At 41.6% G+C, this 21,572-nt stretch overlaps 1 protein-coding gene across 1 annotated transcript; it reads right to left on the reverse strand.

Annotated features, from left to right (window-relative positions):
- Nucleotides 1-99: 99 nt before the first annotated feature.
- LOC309711078 (lysine-specific demethylase RSBN1L-like) lies at nt 100-20,147 on the reverse strand. The gene is made up of 8 exons (XM_082541099.1): nt 19,575-20,147; nt 19,183-19,308; nt 18,113-18,786; nt 10,312-10,449; nt 10,038-10,180; nt 9,773-9,940; nt 9,360-9,471; nt 100-3,369 (listed from the first exon to the last, which is right to left on the reverse strand). Exons 1-8 carry the CDS (start codon nt 20,056-20,058, stop codon nt 1,687-1,689), a joined length of 3,528 nt encoding a protein of 1,175 aa, XP_082397225.1. The 5' UTR covers nt 20,059-20,147; the 3' UTR covers nt 100-1,686.
- Between the last annotated feature and the right edge of the window lie 1,425 nt (nt 20,148-21,572).

Genomic DNA, 21,572 nt, shown 5'->3' on the forward strand with positions numbered 1-21,572 from the left:
GTGACAGACATGTGGATTTTCTGGACACGCTCATTGGCTAACAACTTGTGATTGTGTGCGAGTCCTCCTACTACACTAGCTGTGTGTCACACTCCTCTTATACACCTTTGTATCCTTTATTGTAACTTGTCCAGCAAACCTATGCTCCAGATGCATTTTCAGGAACCTAGAGATCCTGCAGCACGGCATACTGATTTCCAGGTCAGGAGGGTGTATTAGATGAGAAAATAAAAATTAAAGTTAAGAAGGTACTGCTTCCTTATGCTCCAAGAAGTTGGGATTCTCATGTTTGATTTGGCATAGATTTTTCCTGATGTAACCCTTCAATTTATCCGCATTTGGGATTCCTCCTGGACTACAACACCACAGTACCACCTCTTCTAGGATCCAGTCAAGTTTTGCTCAACATGGAGCCAAAAGCAAGCAGCGACTTATTTTTACTGTTTTTCTCTGGTGGGAGGGGCTTAGAGTTCACACTCACAGCATATTTGGAATACATCCTGCCATAATCTGAGGTTTCTTTTTGCCCCTTCCTTTAGGGGTCCCTACAGTGGATCATCTGCCTCCATCTCACCCTATACCTATCATCCTGCCCTCTCACACAAACTACTCATTTGTAATCCTGTCCTGGTCGCTCCCAGTGAAAACACAAGCATCTTCACCTCTTCTCTTGACTTTATGTAGCAAAACCATCTCCAAACCATTATAACAGGTCTAACTACTATCATAATATCCTTCTGCCCCACCCCTGCCTCCACATTCTTCTTTACCTGCCTTGTGCCCTGACTGTTGCTTTGCATGCCTGACCCAGCAGCCAGAAAGGCAAATGACTGTGACCTCATTGATACAAAACACAGGCGAGACTTTTAACGCTGACCAAGTCAACATTTTGAACCATTTATTGAGAGGTTCTGATCAGAGTATAAATCACACTACCAATTCTTAGGAAATAAAATGTATTTACAACAGAATTTTCACATACATCGGTTTCAAATAAAAACAGACAGTAAATGATATAAATAAGTTCTATGGAAAATAAAACCTGTCTTACAAAAAATATATGCAATTTCTGTATACATTTTCTCACATTGGTGCTAATAACATCTATACTGTACAGTTTTGGTACATACAGTATCATTTACAGCCCTGTGTGAGTCCAACAGTCCAGTCTGAAAACAACTACTTGCTCTGATATGAAGGTTTAAAAATAACAAACCTCCAAATCGGCATGAGCAACGATAAACAGATGATTTGAGAGAGATCACAGGGATCTCCTTGATGTCTCAAACACTGAACAAAGGTCGTTCTTACAGCAGGGGAGTACGGATGGTTGTTTTCAGACTGGCGAGACCAGTACCTAAAATAGGTGCTTTAAGAGCGAAGCTAAGTAGTGCACAGGCACTGACACACGGGGTCACATAACATTTTATATAAAGCCTACGTACATCTGCTAACAAACGTGAAGTGAGCTACTTAGCTTACATTCTTAGACCTTGTTAAAATACCTGCAGAGCGCACCCTCGTTTCACTGCGTCACAGGAGGTCTGGCAATGTCAAAGCAGCTTTCGCTCACTTTTGTGGTATCTGAAGTAAGGATGCACTTTGAAATATTTTACCAAAGCCTTGGCGCAAATTGTACAGTAAAAAGAAAAAAGGAAAAGAAAAGCAGACTAGACATCTAGACATTCATATTAAGAAGTCTTTCTGTGTTTGGGGGGTGTGTGTTTTCAGGGGCTGTTTTAATAAGTGCTGCTGTGGCGCTGTATCCTGTAGCGCTGACCCGGGCTTACCCGGCACCGAGTCCTTTACTTTTGGTCCTTTACAGAGCGCAACAGTCCGACTGTCAGATGCAGGCTTAGACGAGGAGCCTCGAGAGTCACTGTGATGGTGGCTCTTGGGTCTACTGTCCGTGAAGGAAAGAGCCAAAGTTTGATGGGCCTCCATGGGTTTAAAAAGGTCAAAGGTGACCAGTGTCCGTGGTTGTTTGTGTTCTAGTTGGGCAGGACCAGAAGCAGGTTTCTTCTTCTCTTCTTTGCTGCTGACATCTCTGTCCTTCTTTACTTCTTTCTTAACCTGAACGTTCGCAGGTTTGTGAGTTTTTCCGTCTTCTCTCCCCCATTTTCCCAGCGCGCTGCCGTCTTTGCCCTCCCTGTGGCCACTCTTCTCCTTCTTCCCATGGGAAGACTTGTGTTTATGCGTGCAGGAGTCTCGAGCCTCCTCTCTGTCTGGCCGTGGGTGAGCCGCAGCAGGCGTGCTTGCCCGGTCCTTGTCATGCTCCTTCTCTCTCTTGACATGGGGTTGCGTTTTTGAGTCCCACTCCTTGGCCCACTTCTCGTCTCTCTGAGCTGACGGGTTGGTTGGGGCGGTTTTACCGCCCTCTCTCGTCCGTTCCTCTTCCTCTTTTTTCTTCATCTGCGGCAGTATCTGCGTCGTTGTGCAACCCTCTCGTCCTCCCTCAGTCTTAACTTTCTCTTGCTCTCTCACCCGGTCCTTCTCTCGCTCTCTGTCTTTCCCCCTGTCTTTTTTATCCTTTTCCTTCTCTTTACTCCTGTCCTTTTCCTTCCTCTCCTTCTCTTTCACCCTCTCCTTTTCATCCTTCTCTCTTCTGCCTTTATCTTTGTCCTTTTTGATTTGGGGTGCGTTATAAGTGCTCAGAATACTCTCTTTACTTTTCTCTTTCAGGCCCTGTCCTGATGTTTTGTGCTGCCGCTCTTCTTCCACATCACTTTCCTTCCTAATCTGCTGTGATGGCTTTGAAGGGGCACTATCCACTCTGTTGCCCTCCTCGTGGTCCATCTGCAGTGTCTGACAGGTGTCTGCAGCTCCTTTGCCTTCCTCTTTTACATCTTCCTCGGCTTGAGGTTCAATTAGTGTGGGACTGAGTGCAGATTCATCTCTTTCTTTCTTGACCAAAGGTAGTGACAGTGCCGCTGACAACTCCTTCATGTCAGCTCTGTTCTCTCGCTCTTCCTCATTGAAAATCTGTGTCGGAGTGTCTGGGGGTGCCCCCTCCCATTTCCCCGTGTCCTCCTCATCCTCCAGCTTCGTCACTGCCTTTACAGCAAGGTCACACTCCGTCGCTTCTACCTCCTCCTCTTCCTCCTCTTTTTTAATATAACATGTTACTTGTCTTGGTGAACATGTCTCCTCTTCCTTAACCACCTCCTCCTCCTCCTTCTCTTCATGTTGGTGATACTGTTTAAGTCGGATATGCCAGGCCAGACTACAGACAGCAGACACTGTCTTGAATTGGTGGACAACTCCTCTGGGGATGAAGTAGATGTCATTGTGGTAGAGTTGGATACGGGCGTATCGGATCCCCTCCCTCCTGAGCTGGTTCAGCTTGGCGTCATCGATCCACTGCACACACTGTAGAGGCAAGGACAGGAGCACATGATATTCAACAACCCCTCAGAGAGTGAAAACATGCCTGCGGTGATAGCAGATCTGTGTTTTCTTACACTTAAAGCAGCATTAGGCACTCTTTCTGAAAGTTTTTTGAGAAAACCCCCAACAGTTTTTAATGCTGTCATAACAAATATATTAGAATACATTTGCTTTTAACACAACCAGGAGAAACAGCATGATTAGAAACACACTCTTCAATTTTCACTTACAAATGAAATGTTAGGGTTTTAAATATGGTCTCAACAACCAGAGTGTGCAAATATATTCACGAACAGTTCTGTTGGTGTGCACAGGGGTGAGGTGAGTTAGTCCCACCTCACATATCCCATTTTCAGGAACCGGAATTTTGGAATAACTTGTTATCTAAAAATGAAGCAAACTCATTGATTTGTTTTGCTGTTAATTTGGTCAACTGAAGCAAATCATGAGAGCTTCTCACTAAAAAACTTGCTATGAACTTATTTGGGTGAATGATCACTGATACAATTTTTGGTGTAGTTGCCAAACAGTTAAAGGTGGAGAGAAGAGCAACACCCTGCCTTTCATCTGCCAATTGCCAGAGCCGACACGTCATATGCAGAAGAGGAAAACATTAGACTCCACAAGGTGCAACTGAAGGCTGTAACGCCAACAAAATACCTGCCAGCAGCTCAATATTTAAGATTCCAGAGCTAAGTTTAGCACCCTGTGAGTGTTAGTTTTCTGTTAATTTAAGTTAATTTTTAGCTTTAGAGTGACACTCATGGGCATAGTGAGTGTCTTATCAGCAGTATCCACTTTAGTCGCCTCCACACTTTTGTTTTTTAAGTTTGGCAGCTTATACAGGGAGTGCAGAATTATTAGGAAAATGAGTATTTTGTCCACATCATCCTCTTCATGCATGTTGTCTTACTCCAAGCTGTATAGGCTCGAAAGCCTGCTACCAATTAAGCATATTAGGTGATGTGCATCTCTGTAATGAGAAGGGGTGTGGTCTAATGACATCAACACCCTATATCAGGTGTGCATAATTATTAGGCAACGTCCTTTCCTTTGGCAAAATGGGTCAAAAGAAGGACTTGACAGGCTCTGAAAAGTCAAAAATAGTGAGATATCTTGCAGAGGGATGCAGCAGTCTCAAAATTGCAAAGCTTCTGAAGCGTGATCATCGAACAATCAAGCGTTTCATTCAAAATAGTCAACAGGGTCGCAAGAAGCGTGTGGAAAACCCAAGGCGCAAAATAACTGCCCATGAACTGAGAAAAGTCAAGCGTGCAGCTGCCAAGATGCCACTTGCCACCAGTTTGGCCATATTTCAGAGCTGCAACATCACTGGAGTGCCCAAAAGCACAAGGTGTGCAATACTCAGAGACATGGCCAAGGTAAGAAAGGCTGAAAGACGACCACCACTGAACAAGACACACAAGCTGAAACGTCAAGACTGGGCCAAGAAATATCTCAAGACTGGTTTTTCTAAAGTTTTATGGACTGATGAAATGAGAGTGAGTCTTGATGGGCCAGATGGATGGGCCCGTGGCTGGATTGGTAAAGGGCAGAGAGCTCCAGTCCGACTCAGACGCCAGCAAGGTGGAGGTGGAGTACTGGTTTGGGCTGGTATCATCAAAGATGAGCTTGTGGGGCCTTTTCGGGTTGAGGATGGAGTCAAGCTCAACTCCCAGTCCTACTGCCAGTTTCTGGAAGACACCTTCTTCAAGCAGTGGTACAGGAAGAAGTCTGCATCCTTCAAGAAAAACATGATTTTCATGCAGGACAATGCTCCATCACACGCGTCCAAGTACTCCACAGCGTGGCTGGCAAGAAAGGGTATAAAAGAAGAAAAACTAATGACATGGCCTCCTTGTTCACCTGATCTGAACCCCATTGAGAACCTGTGGTCCATCATCAAATGTGCGATTTACAAGGAGGGAAAACAGTACACCTCTCTGAACAGTGTCTGGGAGGCTGTGGTTGCTGCTGCACGCAATGTTGATGGTGAACAGATCAAAACACTGACAGAATCCATGGATGGCAGGCTTTTGAGTGTCCTTGCAAAGAAAGGTGGCTATATTGGTCGCTGATTTGTTTTTGTTTTGTTTTTGAATGTCAGAAATGTATATTTGTGAATGTGGAGATGTTATATTGGTGTCACTGGTAAAAATAAATAATTGAAATGGGTATATATTTGTTTTTTGTTAAGTTGCCTAATAATTATGCGCAGTAATAGTCACCTGCACACACAAATATCCCCCTAAAATAGCTAAAACTAAAAACTACTTCCACAAACATTCAGCTTGGATATTAATGAGTTTTTTGGGTTCATTGAGAACATGGTTGTTGTTCAATAATAAAATTATTCCTCAAAAATACAACTTGCCTAATAATTCTGCACTCCCTGTAAAAGCCTAGTTTTAGGTTCTATAATTTTGAGTAATGCATCCCATCTGACAGAAAGCTTTTTGTCATTTTCAGTGGGGGTTTTTTAGCAGACAGCTGACAAAGAGGCACCGTCACACAATAAAAAGCCAACAGAGAGCTATGAACTGTTTCCCCTCCGCTGTGGGTGAGACTTATTGATGCTCAGTGTCCATTAGTGCAAGATCTGAATTGTGTTTTACAGGTTAATCATTTATGGAGTTAAATTCTCCCAGAGGAAGACCACTGAAATAGCAAATTAAAACATCTACATTTGCCCCGGGGAGGGAAAAATTGGGGATATTCCAAAAAGCCAGCATATGTGTTTTATAGCCCAACAACCAAGTCTGGCTGCTGTTCAGTGCAGAACAGGTGGTGCACTCTGTATTTATACGACCTTTTAAATTACTGCTGCTGATTTTATGAGCTATACAGTAGGGGTGCAACGATATTCGTATCGATATTGAACCGTTCGATACAGTGCTTTCGGTTCGGTACGCATATGTATCGAACAATACAAAATTTGTAATTTATTTCATCAACTTTCCTTCTGACGATGCTGTCTGTGTTGAGCGCTCAGTGAATCTGCGTTCGACTACTCCGCCTAGGCTACACTGTCGAGCGCAGATCCACTGAGCGCTCAACACAGACAGCATAGTCAGAAGGAAGAGCGCAGGGCAAGCTAGTGAGACAGAAGTTAAGCTCTCCTTGCAACATGGCAAATTAAACCTCCCCCACCCTCATTCAGATCTGGCGTTTGGAATTATTTTGGTTTTCATGTGACGTATGACCCTGAAGGTAAGCGAGTCATGGACTAAAGTAAAACAGTATGTTGGATGTGCCACGCAATGCTCAATTACATGGGTGGGAACTAGTGTGTTAGCGCAGTTAGCTCGTTAACGTGTTGGCCGTCTAGCCCCATGCACGGGGCAATCAGGGGTAGCTCGTTAACGGAGATTTGCCATGTTGTGGCGTTAAGGTCATTTCAACGAGATTAACCTGAAAGCACTAGTGGGAACATAACAAATATGACTGCACATTTACATCATCCTAGTACAAAAACAACAAGCATGCATGCTACAAACTTTACCCGAGTCATTTAGACAACCGTTAGCACATGAGTCTCCTTATGGGGACCTGATATGTTTAATATGCTGCTGAGAATATAGCCCAGAAGAAGCTGTAGTATAGCTTTTATTTCGGAAAGAGCCATTTCTGCATCATTCCATGTTTGGCACTGATCACCACCTGTACTCATGTATATATCATGTATATATCTATCTATCTACTTAGCACTTTTAATTCTTATTCTCATTTTTATTTTCATGTCTATTTAAGCTTAATTTATAACAGTATGTTTGCACTGAAGCACCGCAGCAATTTCCTAATGTTGTAAACCCGCTCAACATTTGGCAATAAAACCCTTTCTGATTCTGATTCTCTGTAATAAACTCTCTTTTCCAAAGATGAGTGATTCCTCAATCAGATACAGGGCTCGCAATATCGCTAGCCCGACGTCCAGGGGCTAGCGATTTTTCCAGTCGGGCTACCAAAATCTATCTCTGTCCTGCCCGTCGGGCTATTGTAGGAAGGAAAAATATATGTCAATGCTTTTGCATTCTTTCGGAAATGTAGCTGGGTAATTATGTCATTGGCATCGGTGAGCCACTGTCAATATGTGACATATTGAAATCGCGTTTGAATTTGCGCTTGTTTTTTTGCTTTCACTTTGCAATCGCTCGGACAGCACTGATTGGTGAGTGATGATAATTTGCGCACCAATTCCTCTGACATCGTCTTATTAATCGTTAGCTTACTACGCAAACATGACGAGTGAAATCTCCCGCAGCTTAAACATGTGAGAGGTTGATCGCGCAGAGAATCGCTGACCGTTATGTGAGTGCGTGTGTAAAAGCAGCAGGATTTATATTTCAGTTCTGCTGAGCCAAATAAGACAGGTCAGGGTGAAGAAGTGACAGCCAAAGAAAAGCTTACCACAAAACGGAGAAGTTATGACAAATCAGACTATAAGGCAAAAATAAAGTGCAGCTTTATGGTTTCATGGACAAAATAATTTCTGTGGCTGCAATATGACGAGCTATATAACCAGGGCTGCACATAAGTGGTCCGCAGGTGCGCATTCGCTGTCAAAATAAAAAACACGCACAAGGGTAGAGCTGGGCGATATATCGAGTTTTTAAAAAAAATATCGATATATTTTTATACGAGATATAAGATGTGACAATATCCTTTATATCGATATAGTCTATGTTACGTCATAACTATACTTGTGGAGCCGCAGGTTTGCCTCTCTTTAGTCCACTTTTGTCTTTACGTTACTCGGCCTCGCCCCTCCTTCACTGAACACAACTCCCCCTCCTCCCCCATCGCTTTACCTGCAGGAAGCGACAAGATGAACACGGCAAATCTCCGTTAACGAGTTACTGCGCATCGACCCGTGCGTGGGGCTGGACGGCGTCAACGTGTTAGCTAGCTAACCACGCTAACTCCATGCAGCCCAGAGGCGCTGCACAGCCTAAAATCCTTGCATTTTCTCAAAAGTTGACAGCGCGCCTTATGTATGAATTCTGGTTGTGCTTGATGGCCATGAACCGATTTTATGTGGAACACAGCGCTCAGCAATCTGTCAAAAAATGTTTTAGTACGACTTTGGTAAGCTACGGTGCTGCACCGCTTGATGGCTTGTCAGATACGTACTGTGCTTCAACGTAATATTACCGTATTGTGTGTGTATAAGGACCATAAATGGCACCTGTTAAGAGATGTGGTTACGAAGAGGATTTCAAACTCAAAGCTGTCAGTCACACAGTAGAAGTTGGGAACAGAGCAGCTGTGAAATCTGTCTTTGTTACTATGCTCAGCGTCTTTTAGTTTACATTTTGACTCCACAATTGTGAGCTTTTTTTTATGCACAAAAACAACATTGTTTTCTTTTATTTATGGAGCATTATTATTTAATAAATGCTCATAATTTATTTTTGAGTAAATTTTATGTACATCTATGCTCTATGTTAATAAAAGTGCCTGTGTGACATCTGGGACACAGCTTTGACTAAGAACTCTCTTTTTGTTCCTACTTTATGGCTTTTAAATAAAAAATAAAAAAATCGAGATATATATCTTATATCGCCGTCTAGGTAAAAAATATCGAGATACGAATTTTGGGTCATATCGCCCAGCCCTACACAAGGGTTAGGGTTAAATTTAAAAACTGTACTTTTGAGTTAAAATATATATTTATAATTTTAATAAATGACAAATTCAAAAGGCATGAACATTTTTTTTGTATCGAAAAAAATATTGAACCGTGACACCAAAGTATCGAACCGAACCGTGAATTTCGTGTATCGTTGCACCCCTACTATACAGTGTGTTGAAAGATATGGGCTGCAAATATAGGCAATCTATTAATTATTATTTTTTATCATTTTAAAATTTATATTTGCACACTTTTTAAAGAAGACGTGATCTGAGAGACAAAAAAATATTTATTTATATCTGGCATGTACCCCTAGACACTGTTAAAAACGCCGGCCCACCTGAGAGAGTGGGGGTTCGTGGAGATCCAGCTGCAGCCTCATAACCACATCTGGAAAATCTCCTGCGTGGAAACACACAACGTCTTTGGTGATCCGCGCAGCAGTGTCGCTGCTGTAAAGAATACACACAACGTTTGTGATCAATCTCTAATCAGCAAAGAAAAAGACGCAAAAGCTACTGTAGACATATTATTATATAATATCATGATATTTGGAATTAACAGCACACAAATAATAAGCTGACCTTGACTGTAAATGTCAGTATTTTACATTGCCTGTCTTGACTGCTGCCGTTTTACCTTCATAAAATTTGTAACCATCTCTGTTAGTCTAATATATAATACACAGCTGTTCTTATACAGATGTTTAAGTGATAAGCTTAAAAACATAAGAAGATGTCACTTTGAACTCACTCCTCTCCACAGCGCACAGCCTTCAGCACACCGACAGCTGCAGTAGTTTGCCTCTCAAAGCCCTGACCGATGTGGTCAGCGTGAGCTCTCGTCCGGTCCTCAAACAGCATCTCTCTGGGCTCACTGGTTCTAGGAAGGTACTGCAGGTTCTTTATCTCATTGGTGGACCTGAAATACATTTATTTACAAGAGTCACAACAAATTCGAGATGTGCAGGTACCCCTAAAAGATAAATGCAGCTGCTTTAAAGACAGGGCGAACACACCTTTTCCTTTTGAAAGGTGATTTTGGCATGTCTGCCAGAGGTATCATCTGTTCTCCAGGTCTGACCCACATGATGGGGCCGTCGTCACTCTCTGTGGGGCTTTGCAGCCGCAGACTGGAGAAATTTCCCCAGGGCAGGGTCCGCTGCACAAACACAGGACGAGAAACGTCGGGTTACATAACACCTTGCAGCACTTCACAGGCAGAAGTTAAACAGATGTTGACACGCCACTGACTCCAGTGCTGTGCAGAAATACAGATGCAAGCAAACAAACCTCCAGGAAAGGAGACTTCTCTAACATGCTGATGAACTCGGGAAAGTAGTCTCCGACCTCTTCATCCACAGCTCCGACCAGACTGACCTGCCGCATGGCCCCAGCTCGGTATGTTCCCTGGGAATATGTCCGCTTCACCTGCAGGAGGCGCCGCAGAGGACACAGATTAGACTCAGCAGGTAATAATAAATCTAAATGTTAACCTGACACGCTGTTTTACTGCTGCACAAGATGCTTTTAAGTAGGGCTGCCACAAACGATTATTTTGATAGTCGACTAGTCACCGATTATTTTTGCAATTAGTCGACTAATCAGATCATGCATCCATTGGACATAAAACGTACCGCTTATTGCACCAGCATGCATCTGCTCTTATATAACTATCATTAGTTTACAGCTTTAAGTGTTTAAGATATGTGCTAACTAAAAATAAAGACAAGATGATAGTTTATTACATTTTAATGAAATTTGCAGATTGTTCGGTGAAGTTTAATAAACTCAGCCGTCTGCTCCTTGGTATCTAAAATATAACAGGACACCGGAGTATATTCTCGAGCATCTCACACTTCTGATAATCAGTTGTCTGCTTGACGTTATTCAGCTGTGTAAAAACTATAACTTTAATCTCAGCCAAACCGATTTACTCAGGAACAAATAAAATACTGATAAAAGCCAAACAATAAGATTTTTAACTTATCTAAGTGACTTCCATATGTTTAACCTGAGTACCGAAAGACTGCGGTGGTTTGAAAACGATTTGCCCACCGGCTGCAGTGAGCATTGCCCCCGGCTAGCTATCGAGCTAGTGGGTAACAGACGTCTCCGAAAACGTCGGAGCGCTTTTGAAAATATGTGGTGTCTTGATAAACTGAGCAGATATTTGAGGTTTACACAGCTACATACTCGTCTGAAAATATGTTAAACGTTTATTTTGTGACCCAGAAAGAATAATAAGAGTAATATTAAAACCAACTAGCTGCCGCCATTGTTGGAAACTGAGCAGGGCCGCGCTATGAATTCTGGGATAGGTTGGGCCACGAAGTATACATCCGACCCATCCTTCAAATTTGGGGAAACGAAGGGCTCATTTGTCGGAGTCTTCGAATTTGGACAGTCTTCGTCGTGTCGCTGTAACGTAATTGGCCTACAAATGCGGGCACAGGAGGATGCGGTTCCTGAATTTGGACACAGCTACGATACAGGACACCGCTTCTTCTTCTTCGGGGTTTAACGGCAGCTGGCATCCTTGTACATGCAGTGCTGCCATCTTCTGTTTCAGTCCGTTATTACACTCTTAAAACCTACTACTTATTCCTGCGTCTTTTGGGATCTTGCAAAGCTTCAAACGATGCGTCAACTATTAAATTAGTCGTCGACGATTTTGATAGTCGACGCAATCGTGACTAGTCGACTAATAGTGGCATCCCTACTTTTAAAACATTATATACACCTTTTATAGGCATGTTCATCTAGCAGCTGAGGTTAACACAGTCTATGCATTCATAACATAAATGGAGGAACCCTTCCACTTCACCTGCCCTTAATAAAGCCCTCATTAAGAAGACAAACAGTATTAAGAGGACAAACAGTCTGACAGACTGAAGACTTAAAAATCTGTAACACAAAATGCAATGGAGCAGACATGATGACGTACAGCACTTCATAAAGTTTTATCATTTGTCACAATCTGCCACAAGGCTGTTTGTTTCCTTCCTGCATCGTAATGTACCGCAAGTACTTCTAATTTTAACCCCTAACTAATCATTAAGGGTTTGTAGTGATAAGGTTTTAATGATAACACATTGCATTAACAAAAGATCCAACTGGATTCATCTTGGTGGAAATTTTAGAGCAGAAGATTTGTTTATTTAGTAAACATATGTCAGAATATGTCAACAGACCATAAACAGATGATGTTTATATGATAAATACATTACACAGAGATAGTACAGGTAATCTCCCAACACACATTTCACACAAAGAGTTTAAGTTCTGTTCTTTGAGACAGCCAAACAGCGATAGCACTAATTTTCTATTGTAGGGGGGCTTTTTTTAACCAAAATGTAATTTGTTCTGTCACAACAAAGTCGGCACTTTCTGGGTTTTCTCTACATGATTTTTGGAACAAACAATCTTTTTTTCTGCATTTGATGCTATTCTTTGTTAGTGGATTTATTTTCCTGCTGTATTTCATTATTATTGATAACTCCTGTAATACTTAAGGACACTAAAAATGCACTCATTGGCCACTTTAATAGGTACACCTCACTAGCACCAGATTGGACCTCATTTTGGCTTCAGAACTGCTTTAGGTTTTGGAACAAGGGGCTGGAAACGTTCATCAGATTTTGGTCCATATTGATAAGATAGCATCACACAGCTGCTGCAGGTTTATTGGCTGCATTTCCCAAAGGTGCTCTGCTGGATTAAGATCCATGGAGGCTATTTGAGTACAGTGAATCCATTGTAATGTTCAGGCATCAGATGGGTACACTGTGGTCATAAAGGCTTGGATATTGTCAGTAACAATACTCAGGTAAGCTGTGGAATTTTAAAAAAATGCTTAGTTACTACTAAGGAGACCAAAATGTGCCAAGAATCCTCTAAGCCCTAAAGACGGTTTTGTTGGAAAATCCCAGAAGATCAGCAATGCATGTGTCTATGTTATGCATAGAAAGATTTTACCCAGAGCTGAAGGAAAATCAGCTGCATGGTGATAAATTAATTATTTAAAGTTATTTTGTTAATTGGAATATTATTCACTGAACCATAAAAGTCACTCTGCTTATCAGACAGTTAGAAATGGCAGGACACTGCATAGATTTCTGTCAAATAATAAAACAGATTCAACGTCTTTAACTCCACAGGACCTAATCTTGCATACAGGTGTAGTTAACCACCAAATGGCCATTAACCAGGAAAAACGGTGTTTACACAAAGAGGAAGACAGTTAAACATCCTGCAAGGGCTGAATAACAGCGTTAGAAATTACAATCAATTAACGCAGCCCTGCGGTTTCAATGTCGAGGCGCAAACCATTAACTAAATGACCCTAGCTTGTAACCAGCAAAGGACTTTTCACCCATTTCCTGTCATCTCTCCTCTGCTGTTGTCTTACCAACCACAGAAAATAAATGGAAATGCATAAAACAGCATATTATAGAAGTACATCTCCATGCATCACACCACAAAGCGGAGATGTGATAACCGAGGCAACAGGAGTTAGACGATTTGAGTTTTTATTCATTTACAGGTACATGTGTTAAATGTTAAAAAAAAAAAAATGTTCAGCATAATGTGCAAAGATTTGCAATGAGGGAACGTGTAATAGCTAAACAGACCAAATGTTCCCCTAAAACATGTTCTCACCAGCCAAAACCATGTCCACTAAAACCTTCAAGAATCTGTATCCCATTTTTCTTTTATTAAAAGATTTTTTATGCATTTTTCACTTTGTTAACTATGTAAAATGATTTGAGCCCAGAATAAGTCACATCATAAACCGTGATCTAAAAACAGGGATTCCTAAAGTGTAAACTGTAGACCCATGTCTACTCGGTCTGTGACACAAAGCACTCTCAAGTCAAGCCGTGCAATAAAACACGTGCAATACTACAATCCATTACTCCCACATGTGAGCTTAGTGTCTGGAGAAACTCCGACATGTCTGACAGCGACACGGCCGCGAGTACATCGCTCACTTTACTCAGGGGGGCTTCACCATCTCACTGTGCCATGAATACAACGACAATAAAGGCTTCCTATTCTATTATAGTCAGCTGAAAGCATTTTTTAATCGTATGTAAGAAAAAAAAAATCACCTACACAGTTCACTAGAAAAGAGCTCTCATTATTCCTGTTTTCAAATCAGGGGGAGAAAACAGCTTCTCATTTCCAATTTTCATTTCTAATTTCCACAGAGGTAGCAGCTCAACAATTACTGACACATTCAGAGGATAATAATCTAATTAAATAATTGTTATGGCTAAAAGGGAGAGTAGTAAAATAGTAAGAAACAGTATCATTCAAGATCTTAAAGCATTTGAAGGTGATCTGTGTGTGACCTGGTTTAATTATTACTGCTCAAAGTGGGGCTTAAACCTACATCTTGAGACACTAAAGCAGGTATTGCACAAGGACAAATTAGCTTCTATATTAATGACATTAATGTGTGTAACACAGGTAATGGATTACAAACATGCTGACACTTCAGTTTTATTTGCATTTCTGCAGCCAAACTAACAAATTGCTTGGACCAGGAGGTACACTGCTTACAAACAGTTTCTTTGTGTTTCCAGTAACAAACATAATGGAATCATTTTGGTTTAACAACGATGGACAAATGCATAAAAAAACAATTAAATTAAATCTGAGCAGCACTGTTAAGAGCTGGTAAGCAGGTTTAGAGATTGGCGTCACCATATTGTATAACCTCCTGGCCTTGGGCATCTGCCTCTTATCAAACCACTTACATCTTTCTCTAATCACGCTATCAAAGTTCTGAAACCAGAGGCATTTCATTTCTATAATATTTCTTAAGCTATAATTTTCTCTGTTTTATTAATTTCACAAATTACTGCAATACCAAAATAAAGGCAGGAGGACAAAAGTGCCCACAATACATTGTTGCACAGTTTTAACACAGTTTTACAACTGACACCACTGAGGTAATATAACATGTATCAATTTACTGTCAGTAATATGTATCCTTTAGAGATTTAAGACATTCAGAAAGTCTAAACTCATCTTAAATGATGGCTAAAGAAGAACCAGATCTGTGACCATTAACTTTACGCTGATGTGTGTTATATTTAATGCTGCATGCTTGCATTTTTATTAGTTGCTCTGTGTTTTCTTACTCTACTGTGAACTTTCATGTTGTAATTTGTTGTGTGGGCTACATTGTTGCACATGTCACTTACAGACACATACATATATCTTAGACAAAATCTTTCTTTTTTTGCCATAATATTATAAACAATGTATTCTCTCCTCTTTTACTCGGTTTCTTTGTTTGAGGATTTTTTGACTGATTTCTGATGAATAAAACCCACGTTAGAGTGAAAAAGTTTTTTTCTGCATACAATTTTCACGTAACTGTCAACTTAAATACATGATTTAGCTTTCTTCAGTCACTAGATTGGTTCTTTGGGTCTGAAAACTAGTTTTTAGCTTATGTCTGTGAAGGTTCTCAGTCATCCAGGTCATCGTAGTCAAAGGAGCTTGCAAAGAAAAGCGTCTGGACTTCTTTAAGTTACTTGAAGACGTTTCACCTCTCATCCGAGAAGCTTCTTCAGTTCTAAGGTCAAATGGTGGCGAGTCCCAGATATAAACCTAGTGGGAGTGACCCCCCACAGAGGGTCAAAAGGACCCCCTGATGATCCTCTAATCGCCTGAGCCAAGGTGTGAAACTGGGTGTGGGTCCCAATCAGCCAGAGTTTCGGATGAGTTCATTGTGAATGAACACACCCGAGTCAGCTGGTGGTGTTTGTGTTGTGCACCCTTCTGAACTTTTTACATCGTGCCTAAACTAGCACTGAACTAATAAAAGCTCAGCGGAGATGAGAGAACCCACAGTGGAAATAAACTTGAAATAAACTGAATTGAAAACATGAATGGATGAATGAATAATTATATAAATAAAGTCAAAATATAAAGCTACATCGCAGGTGCAGCGATTTGTTAAAAACACGTACAAGCATGGAAATACAGTATATCTGGCAAAAACAGAGTTTGCTGATAATCCCAAACTGCTCCAATTGAGGTCTGGACTCTGGGGAGGCCAATCCATGACTCGTTGTGTGCGTTTTGCTATCCCATGTATGCTTTTTCTGCACTGTCAGAGAGTTTTGGATCACTGTCATGCTGAAAAATGAAGCCTTGGCAATCAGAGGCTTTCCAGATGGTATTGCAGAGTGGATCAAAATCTCAAGGTACTTTTCTGCATTCATAGGTCTATGTTTACAAGATCCCCAACACCATGACAAAGCCTCCACCATGTATTATAGATGGCTGTAGATACTCGTTTTGTACATCTCGCCTCCTCCATACATATGAGCCAAAAGTCTGGCATACCTCAGAGGCGTTTCTCCAAAGTTTTCAGCTTTGGGAATCACATTGTTCCAAAAATACAATTTTACACCTGTCAAACTGTGTTATCTTTGACATTTCAAAATTTGAGAAAATTTCTCATTTGATTCAACTAAAAAGACCTTTGGAAACCATGGAGAACTATTGCTGAAGACCACTTTAAAGATTACAAGAAAATCTGGCTCCTTTAAAGCAAAATACAAAGAAGTGGGGGCTGGCTCAATATTTTTGCACAATACTGTGTGATAACTCTGTTCCAGGATCCATATCATAAAGCAACATTAATCCCAAAGGAGATAAATCGGGAAAATCTGCTGACAGTTGCACAAAGTTTGGTTTTAGTGAGTCTAGCAACAGGATGAAATGCACCATCTGCCTTATGTTAAAGTCATGATGCCAGACAAGCAGAAGCAATATCTGATTACAAAGCACTTGGAATATCAGTCCAATCGAGAAAGCGAGAGCGAAGGAGAGAGAGCCCTTGGAATAATTTTCTTCCCAGCGAGGGGTCTCTGGCATGAATAATTGTTATTTTTCTTGACCTAAATTGATTCGCCAAAATTCTGCGAGCATGTTAAACCGATGGCTGAATATGAGCTGGATGTCCTTTAACTCATGATTTCTTCACTAAGACACTGTCAGTAAAAACAGATGCAGACCGATTACTGATAAAATGAAAAGTTAGGTCCTGGCACTTCTTCAGACACCTGAAACTCAAATTAAGAGTTAATTTATTCTAATGCATGGACCATGTTTTAAAGGAGCAATTCATGCCAAAAATCACACATACATATTTTTTTTGCTCTGGTCTGTAGTGCTTGGAAATATATTTGGAGATATCTGCCTTGAATATAACAAAATGGAAATCGCCTACCTGAGCAAACACTGTTTTGAGCTATTTCTTATAGGAAGTATTTTCTTTCTATTGACTACATCCACCAGGCAAAAGCTCAGCTGTCCTCATTTATATTTCCATCCAATCTTGTTGTTGCTACCATGAAATTCTGGCCATGGGTAGGTGGACACTTCTTATGCAAAGTGATGCAGCTTACAAGTTTAATAATTTAAAAAGAAAACACTTCCTGTAAGAAACTTTTTTTTTTGACTGACTGTAGAAAATGCTTAAGTGTCTGATTCACAACAAATGCTGTGCAAAAAAATGTCTGATCTGTTTACATCTTGTCAATTTTGAATCATCTGAGTAAAAAGGAATCTAGAACAAAACCAAAAGGAAACCTGCTAAGTAAACTGATAACAACATGACCTATGATCTGCTGAAATTCAGCCAGAAGAAAGCTAAAGTTAAGAGTTGTGTTTACCTGACACCTCAGGAAAAATATAAGTATCTGAAACACTGCTATAACCTTTTTTTCCTGTTCTCTTCAAGCACCTGAACTAAAGGTGTGAGTCCACCTGAAGGTGCCCTTGAAGAGGTTTTCAAGACACACACCATTCGCGCTCACAGCTCAATGAGACCACTTGAAGACAGAAACCCTCTGACAGCACGAGTCCCGAAAAGCTCTACCCGGTAACAGTGCGGACAAAGACTGTTGAAGTGGTGTTTCAGCCTGTCACTGTTAGAGTCTGAGCTGCTCACGCCTCCAGACTACAAAGTGACACTTTACAGTATCAAAGCAGACACTTGAGCATCCTCTCCTTTTCATGCTTTCCAGCACAGAAACTAAAATTAAAAACCAAAACTCATTCTCACCTGAGAATGGAAGTTGGCCATGGTGGTCGTCTCTATGTCCTTCTTCCCGAGCACCTCCATTTTCACCGGTGCGTTGGGGAACTTGTAGGAGAAGTAGTCCAGGAAGTCTGGGAGGTAGGACGCAGCTCCGTGGATGATTCCCATCACGAAACACGCTGCCTGGGCCTCGTCATCGCTGAACGACAGGGTCACAAATTCATCGGCGAAGCGCTGCATCTCTGCCGGAGAAAGGCAGGCCAGCTCCTCGTTGTAGGCGTGCACCACAGACGCACCTCCGTTGGCCTGCTGCTCGATGTGAATCAGACGTCTGAACTCCAGGCCAGCCGTGCCCGGGGCCGGGCTGCAGTGCAGCGGGGGGCTGTAGCTGAGCCTCTCTCTGACCATGGAGGAGATGGAGGTGGAGGTAGCCGCAGAAACAGCAGCATCCTGGTGGTGTTGTGCGGCACTGTGGTTGAGACTGCTGCTGTCGCTGTTCACGTTAATCTGATTGAGCAACTCCGGCAGACCCAGGGACACCCCTGAACACACAGTCTGGCACGAGCGGTGGTACATTTTGGGTCTGCCTTGCCTCTCCTTCGTCCGCTCGCCATCTTTGTGCTTCTTTTTCTTCTTCTTCTTGAGCTTCTTCAGAAGGAGGTCTTCCTCAGAACCAGCCTTGGGCTTCTCCTTAGACTCTGTCATACAGACAAGATCGTGTTTAAAATAACAAGCAGCTTTTGCAGCCTGTAATCTCTAGCTAAACTGATATTACGAGTAAAGTTTACTTTGAAACAGCTGATCTTTTGGCAACTCTTCAAAGGTGAGTTCATTTGCTCTGCTGTGTTATATTTCCATGTTTCTACATTGCATTTAGGACATTTACTTCCTTTTAAAACTGAAAACACTTCCAAAATTCTGGCATAATATCTAAAATAATGCATTTAGTCACATGGAAGCCACCTGCTTTTACATTTGAAATACAAAACATGTTTAAGGGCTTGAAATAACCTGAAATTATCCCCCCAAAAAACAATCGGTGCTGTAGTTTCTCACTTTCAGCTCCCCTGCCCAATGCTGGATTTTATTACTACCTTTCTGCGGAGAAACCACTTCTCCGTTTTCTCTGGCAATCTCGTGGACAGGTGGCAGTTTGTGATTTTTCCACTCTTTATTCTTTTCCTTCTTCTTCTCCCTGTCTTTCTCCTTCACCTGGTCATCTGAGGAGGGGAAACGAGAGAGGACAGCGAGGTGAAATGCTGCTGCATCCATGCTGGGAGACATAAGTGACGGACAAACAGCTCCACGTGTGTGTTTATATATCACCATCTGGGCCCAATAAACACTGGGCCCGAGCTACAGTAAATTATGTAATAATGTCTAAAATGTGTTTTTATGACCAGTACTGCTTCGCGGGTGGGTTTTAATTTGCCCATAAAGTGTGTGAACGCGGTTCAAACAGGGCAGCCCGGCTGGGCTCTCCTACCTCTCTGTAGCATTTTCACGTCGCCGTTCTCGGGCTTTGTATGGCAGCTAGCTGGGCTCACTCTCTCCACAGCAGCGCCCGGGCTCTGCTGCGCTTCGCTGCTCTTCTCCTTGTGTCGCTTCTCTTTCGCTTTTTTTACTTTGTGGGGCGACGCGAGGAAGTTGCTGATTTTGAATATTTTCCGGACAGGGGTGGCGGGCACTGCGGCGGCGGTGGAGTGGCTCGCCTTGGCCGGGCCGAAACTCCATTTCGCTGGGCTCCCACAACTCTGCTTCCCGTTGTGTTTTTCCCCTGCGCACACCTCTCCGTTCAGTTTCCTGTGCTTCAGGCCCTTCTCCTCCACCCGGACCTTCTTTGGGGGCGGTGGGAAAATGTCGCTGGAAGACTGCGGACGACTCTCCGGCGGTCGCTTAGCTATCAGGGGTTTAGGGGAATTTGTTTTGCTGTTTGCTGCGAAATGCATGGAGTCCACGGACTCGGCCATCTTGGAAGTTTCTATTTTTTACGGTCAGACGTAACTGGTGCGTGAGAGACAGGCCGGGGGCGGGGCTTAGCGGGTTACGTAGGACGGAAGGAGATGAGAGCGCAGCAGACGGTAGCGTGTTTACGGGCTGCGGGACAACACTGCAGTGAGTGGAGGAGGGCCGCTGACAGAGGCGGCTTTATGGGCTTAATAATGTCACAGTGTTCTGCTTTGCTGGGCTGGACTATCAGCTTTACTCCTCCAACACGGGTGGAAAGGGTCGCAACTACCTTCATCCCACCGAAGAAAGAATTCAGTCATTTTTCAATTACCTATTATCAGAGGACATTGCAGCAGCCGCCAGTCTATCCGAGGAGCCAAGAAAAAATATTTTATTGTAATTTTTTAAAGTGTTCTGGAGCAATAGCTCCCCAGGCTTACTACTACTACTATTACCAAGGTCAATATAGCTAACTACAAGTAAATTAAAAACCAGGAGTGAAAATATTACTTTTTAGATAGATAAAATAAATATAAATACTAGCCCTTTGAGAAAAAAATAAATAAAAAATATTTAAAATTATTTAAAATTAAAACTAACTGAAACAATTTTGCAAACTTATCAAAAAATCCTTTGCCTAAGTGTTTGTTACTTTGTTGTTATCTGTGCTCAATATACAATAATAACTAATGGAGACTTGAGAAAGTAATAGAAACTAAAATAAACATTTTCAAAACATAAAAACTGAACTGAAACAAGGGAACCCAATATGAAAACTAACTGACCTCAATTAAAAGCAAAAAGTCCAAATGAAATAAAAATAAAGACTAATTAGAAATTACAAAACTATAATGACCCTGACTACTACTACTACCACTACTATTACCATTAATAAACACTTTAGTGTCTGTGCACGCAAAATAAAACGGATACAACGAAATTTACTCAGCTGTCATCTCAGTGTAAAACCCATAAAATAACCATTATGAAAAAAAGAGCCTTTCAAAGTTTTTCTGTGGACATTGGCTGCTTTTTCATTTTTTTTCCGATTTCCAGTCCAGTCCTTATACCATACAAAGATGAATGTTTTTGTTGTTGTTTCTTAAGCCACGTAACACTGACCTATGAATCATTCAAGGATAAAAGGCACCATCACTGGGCCTCCATTTTAGCCACACAATATGAACTTTTATTGTGTATACATATAACAGAAGCTATTTTTAAATTGTATATATAGCCAATTTTTTTACTAGAAGTTCGCTGCAATAAAAGGGAATTTGTTCACTTTCCTTTAGTTGAATCTACAAAAAATGTCAAAGATAACAAAGCTTTACAGGCATAAAATAGTTTTTGCACCAACGAAATTAAACTTAGCATCTTTTGCAGTGTGTCCTTAAAAAATATGAGGACACTGGACAAGTGGAGGACCAAAGAAGAAGTGGCAGGGCTAAAATAAATTATGGATAAGTTGCTATACTGTATTTCCATTTTTATTCACGTTTCAGTAAATTACTGCAACTATGTCACCATAAAT

This window comes from Aulonocara stuartgranti (assembly GCF_965226115.1).
Source record: "Aulonocara stuartgranti genome assembly, chromosome: 7".
NCBI classification, from domain to species: domain Eukaryota; kingdom Metazoa; phylum Chordata; class Actinopteri; order Cichliformes; family Cichlidae; genus Aulonocara; species Aulonocara stuartgranti.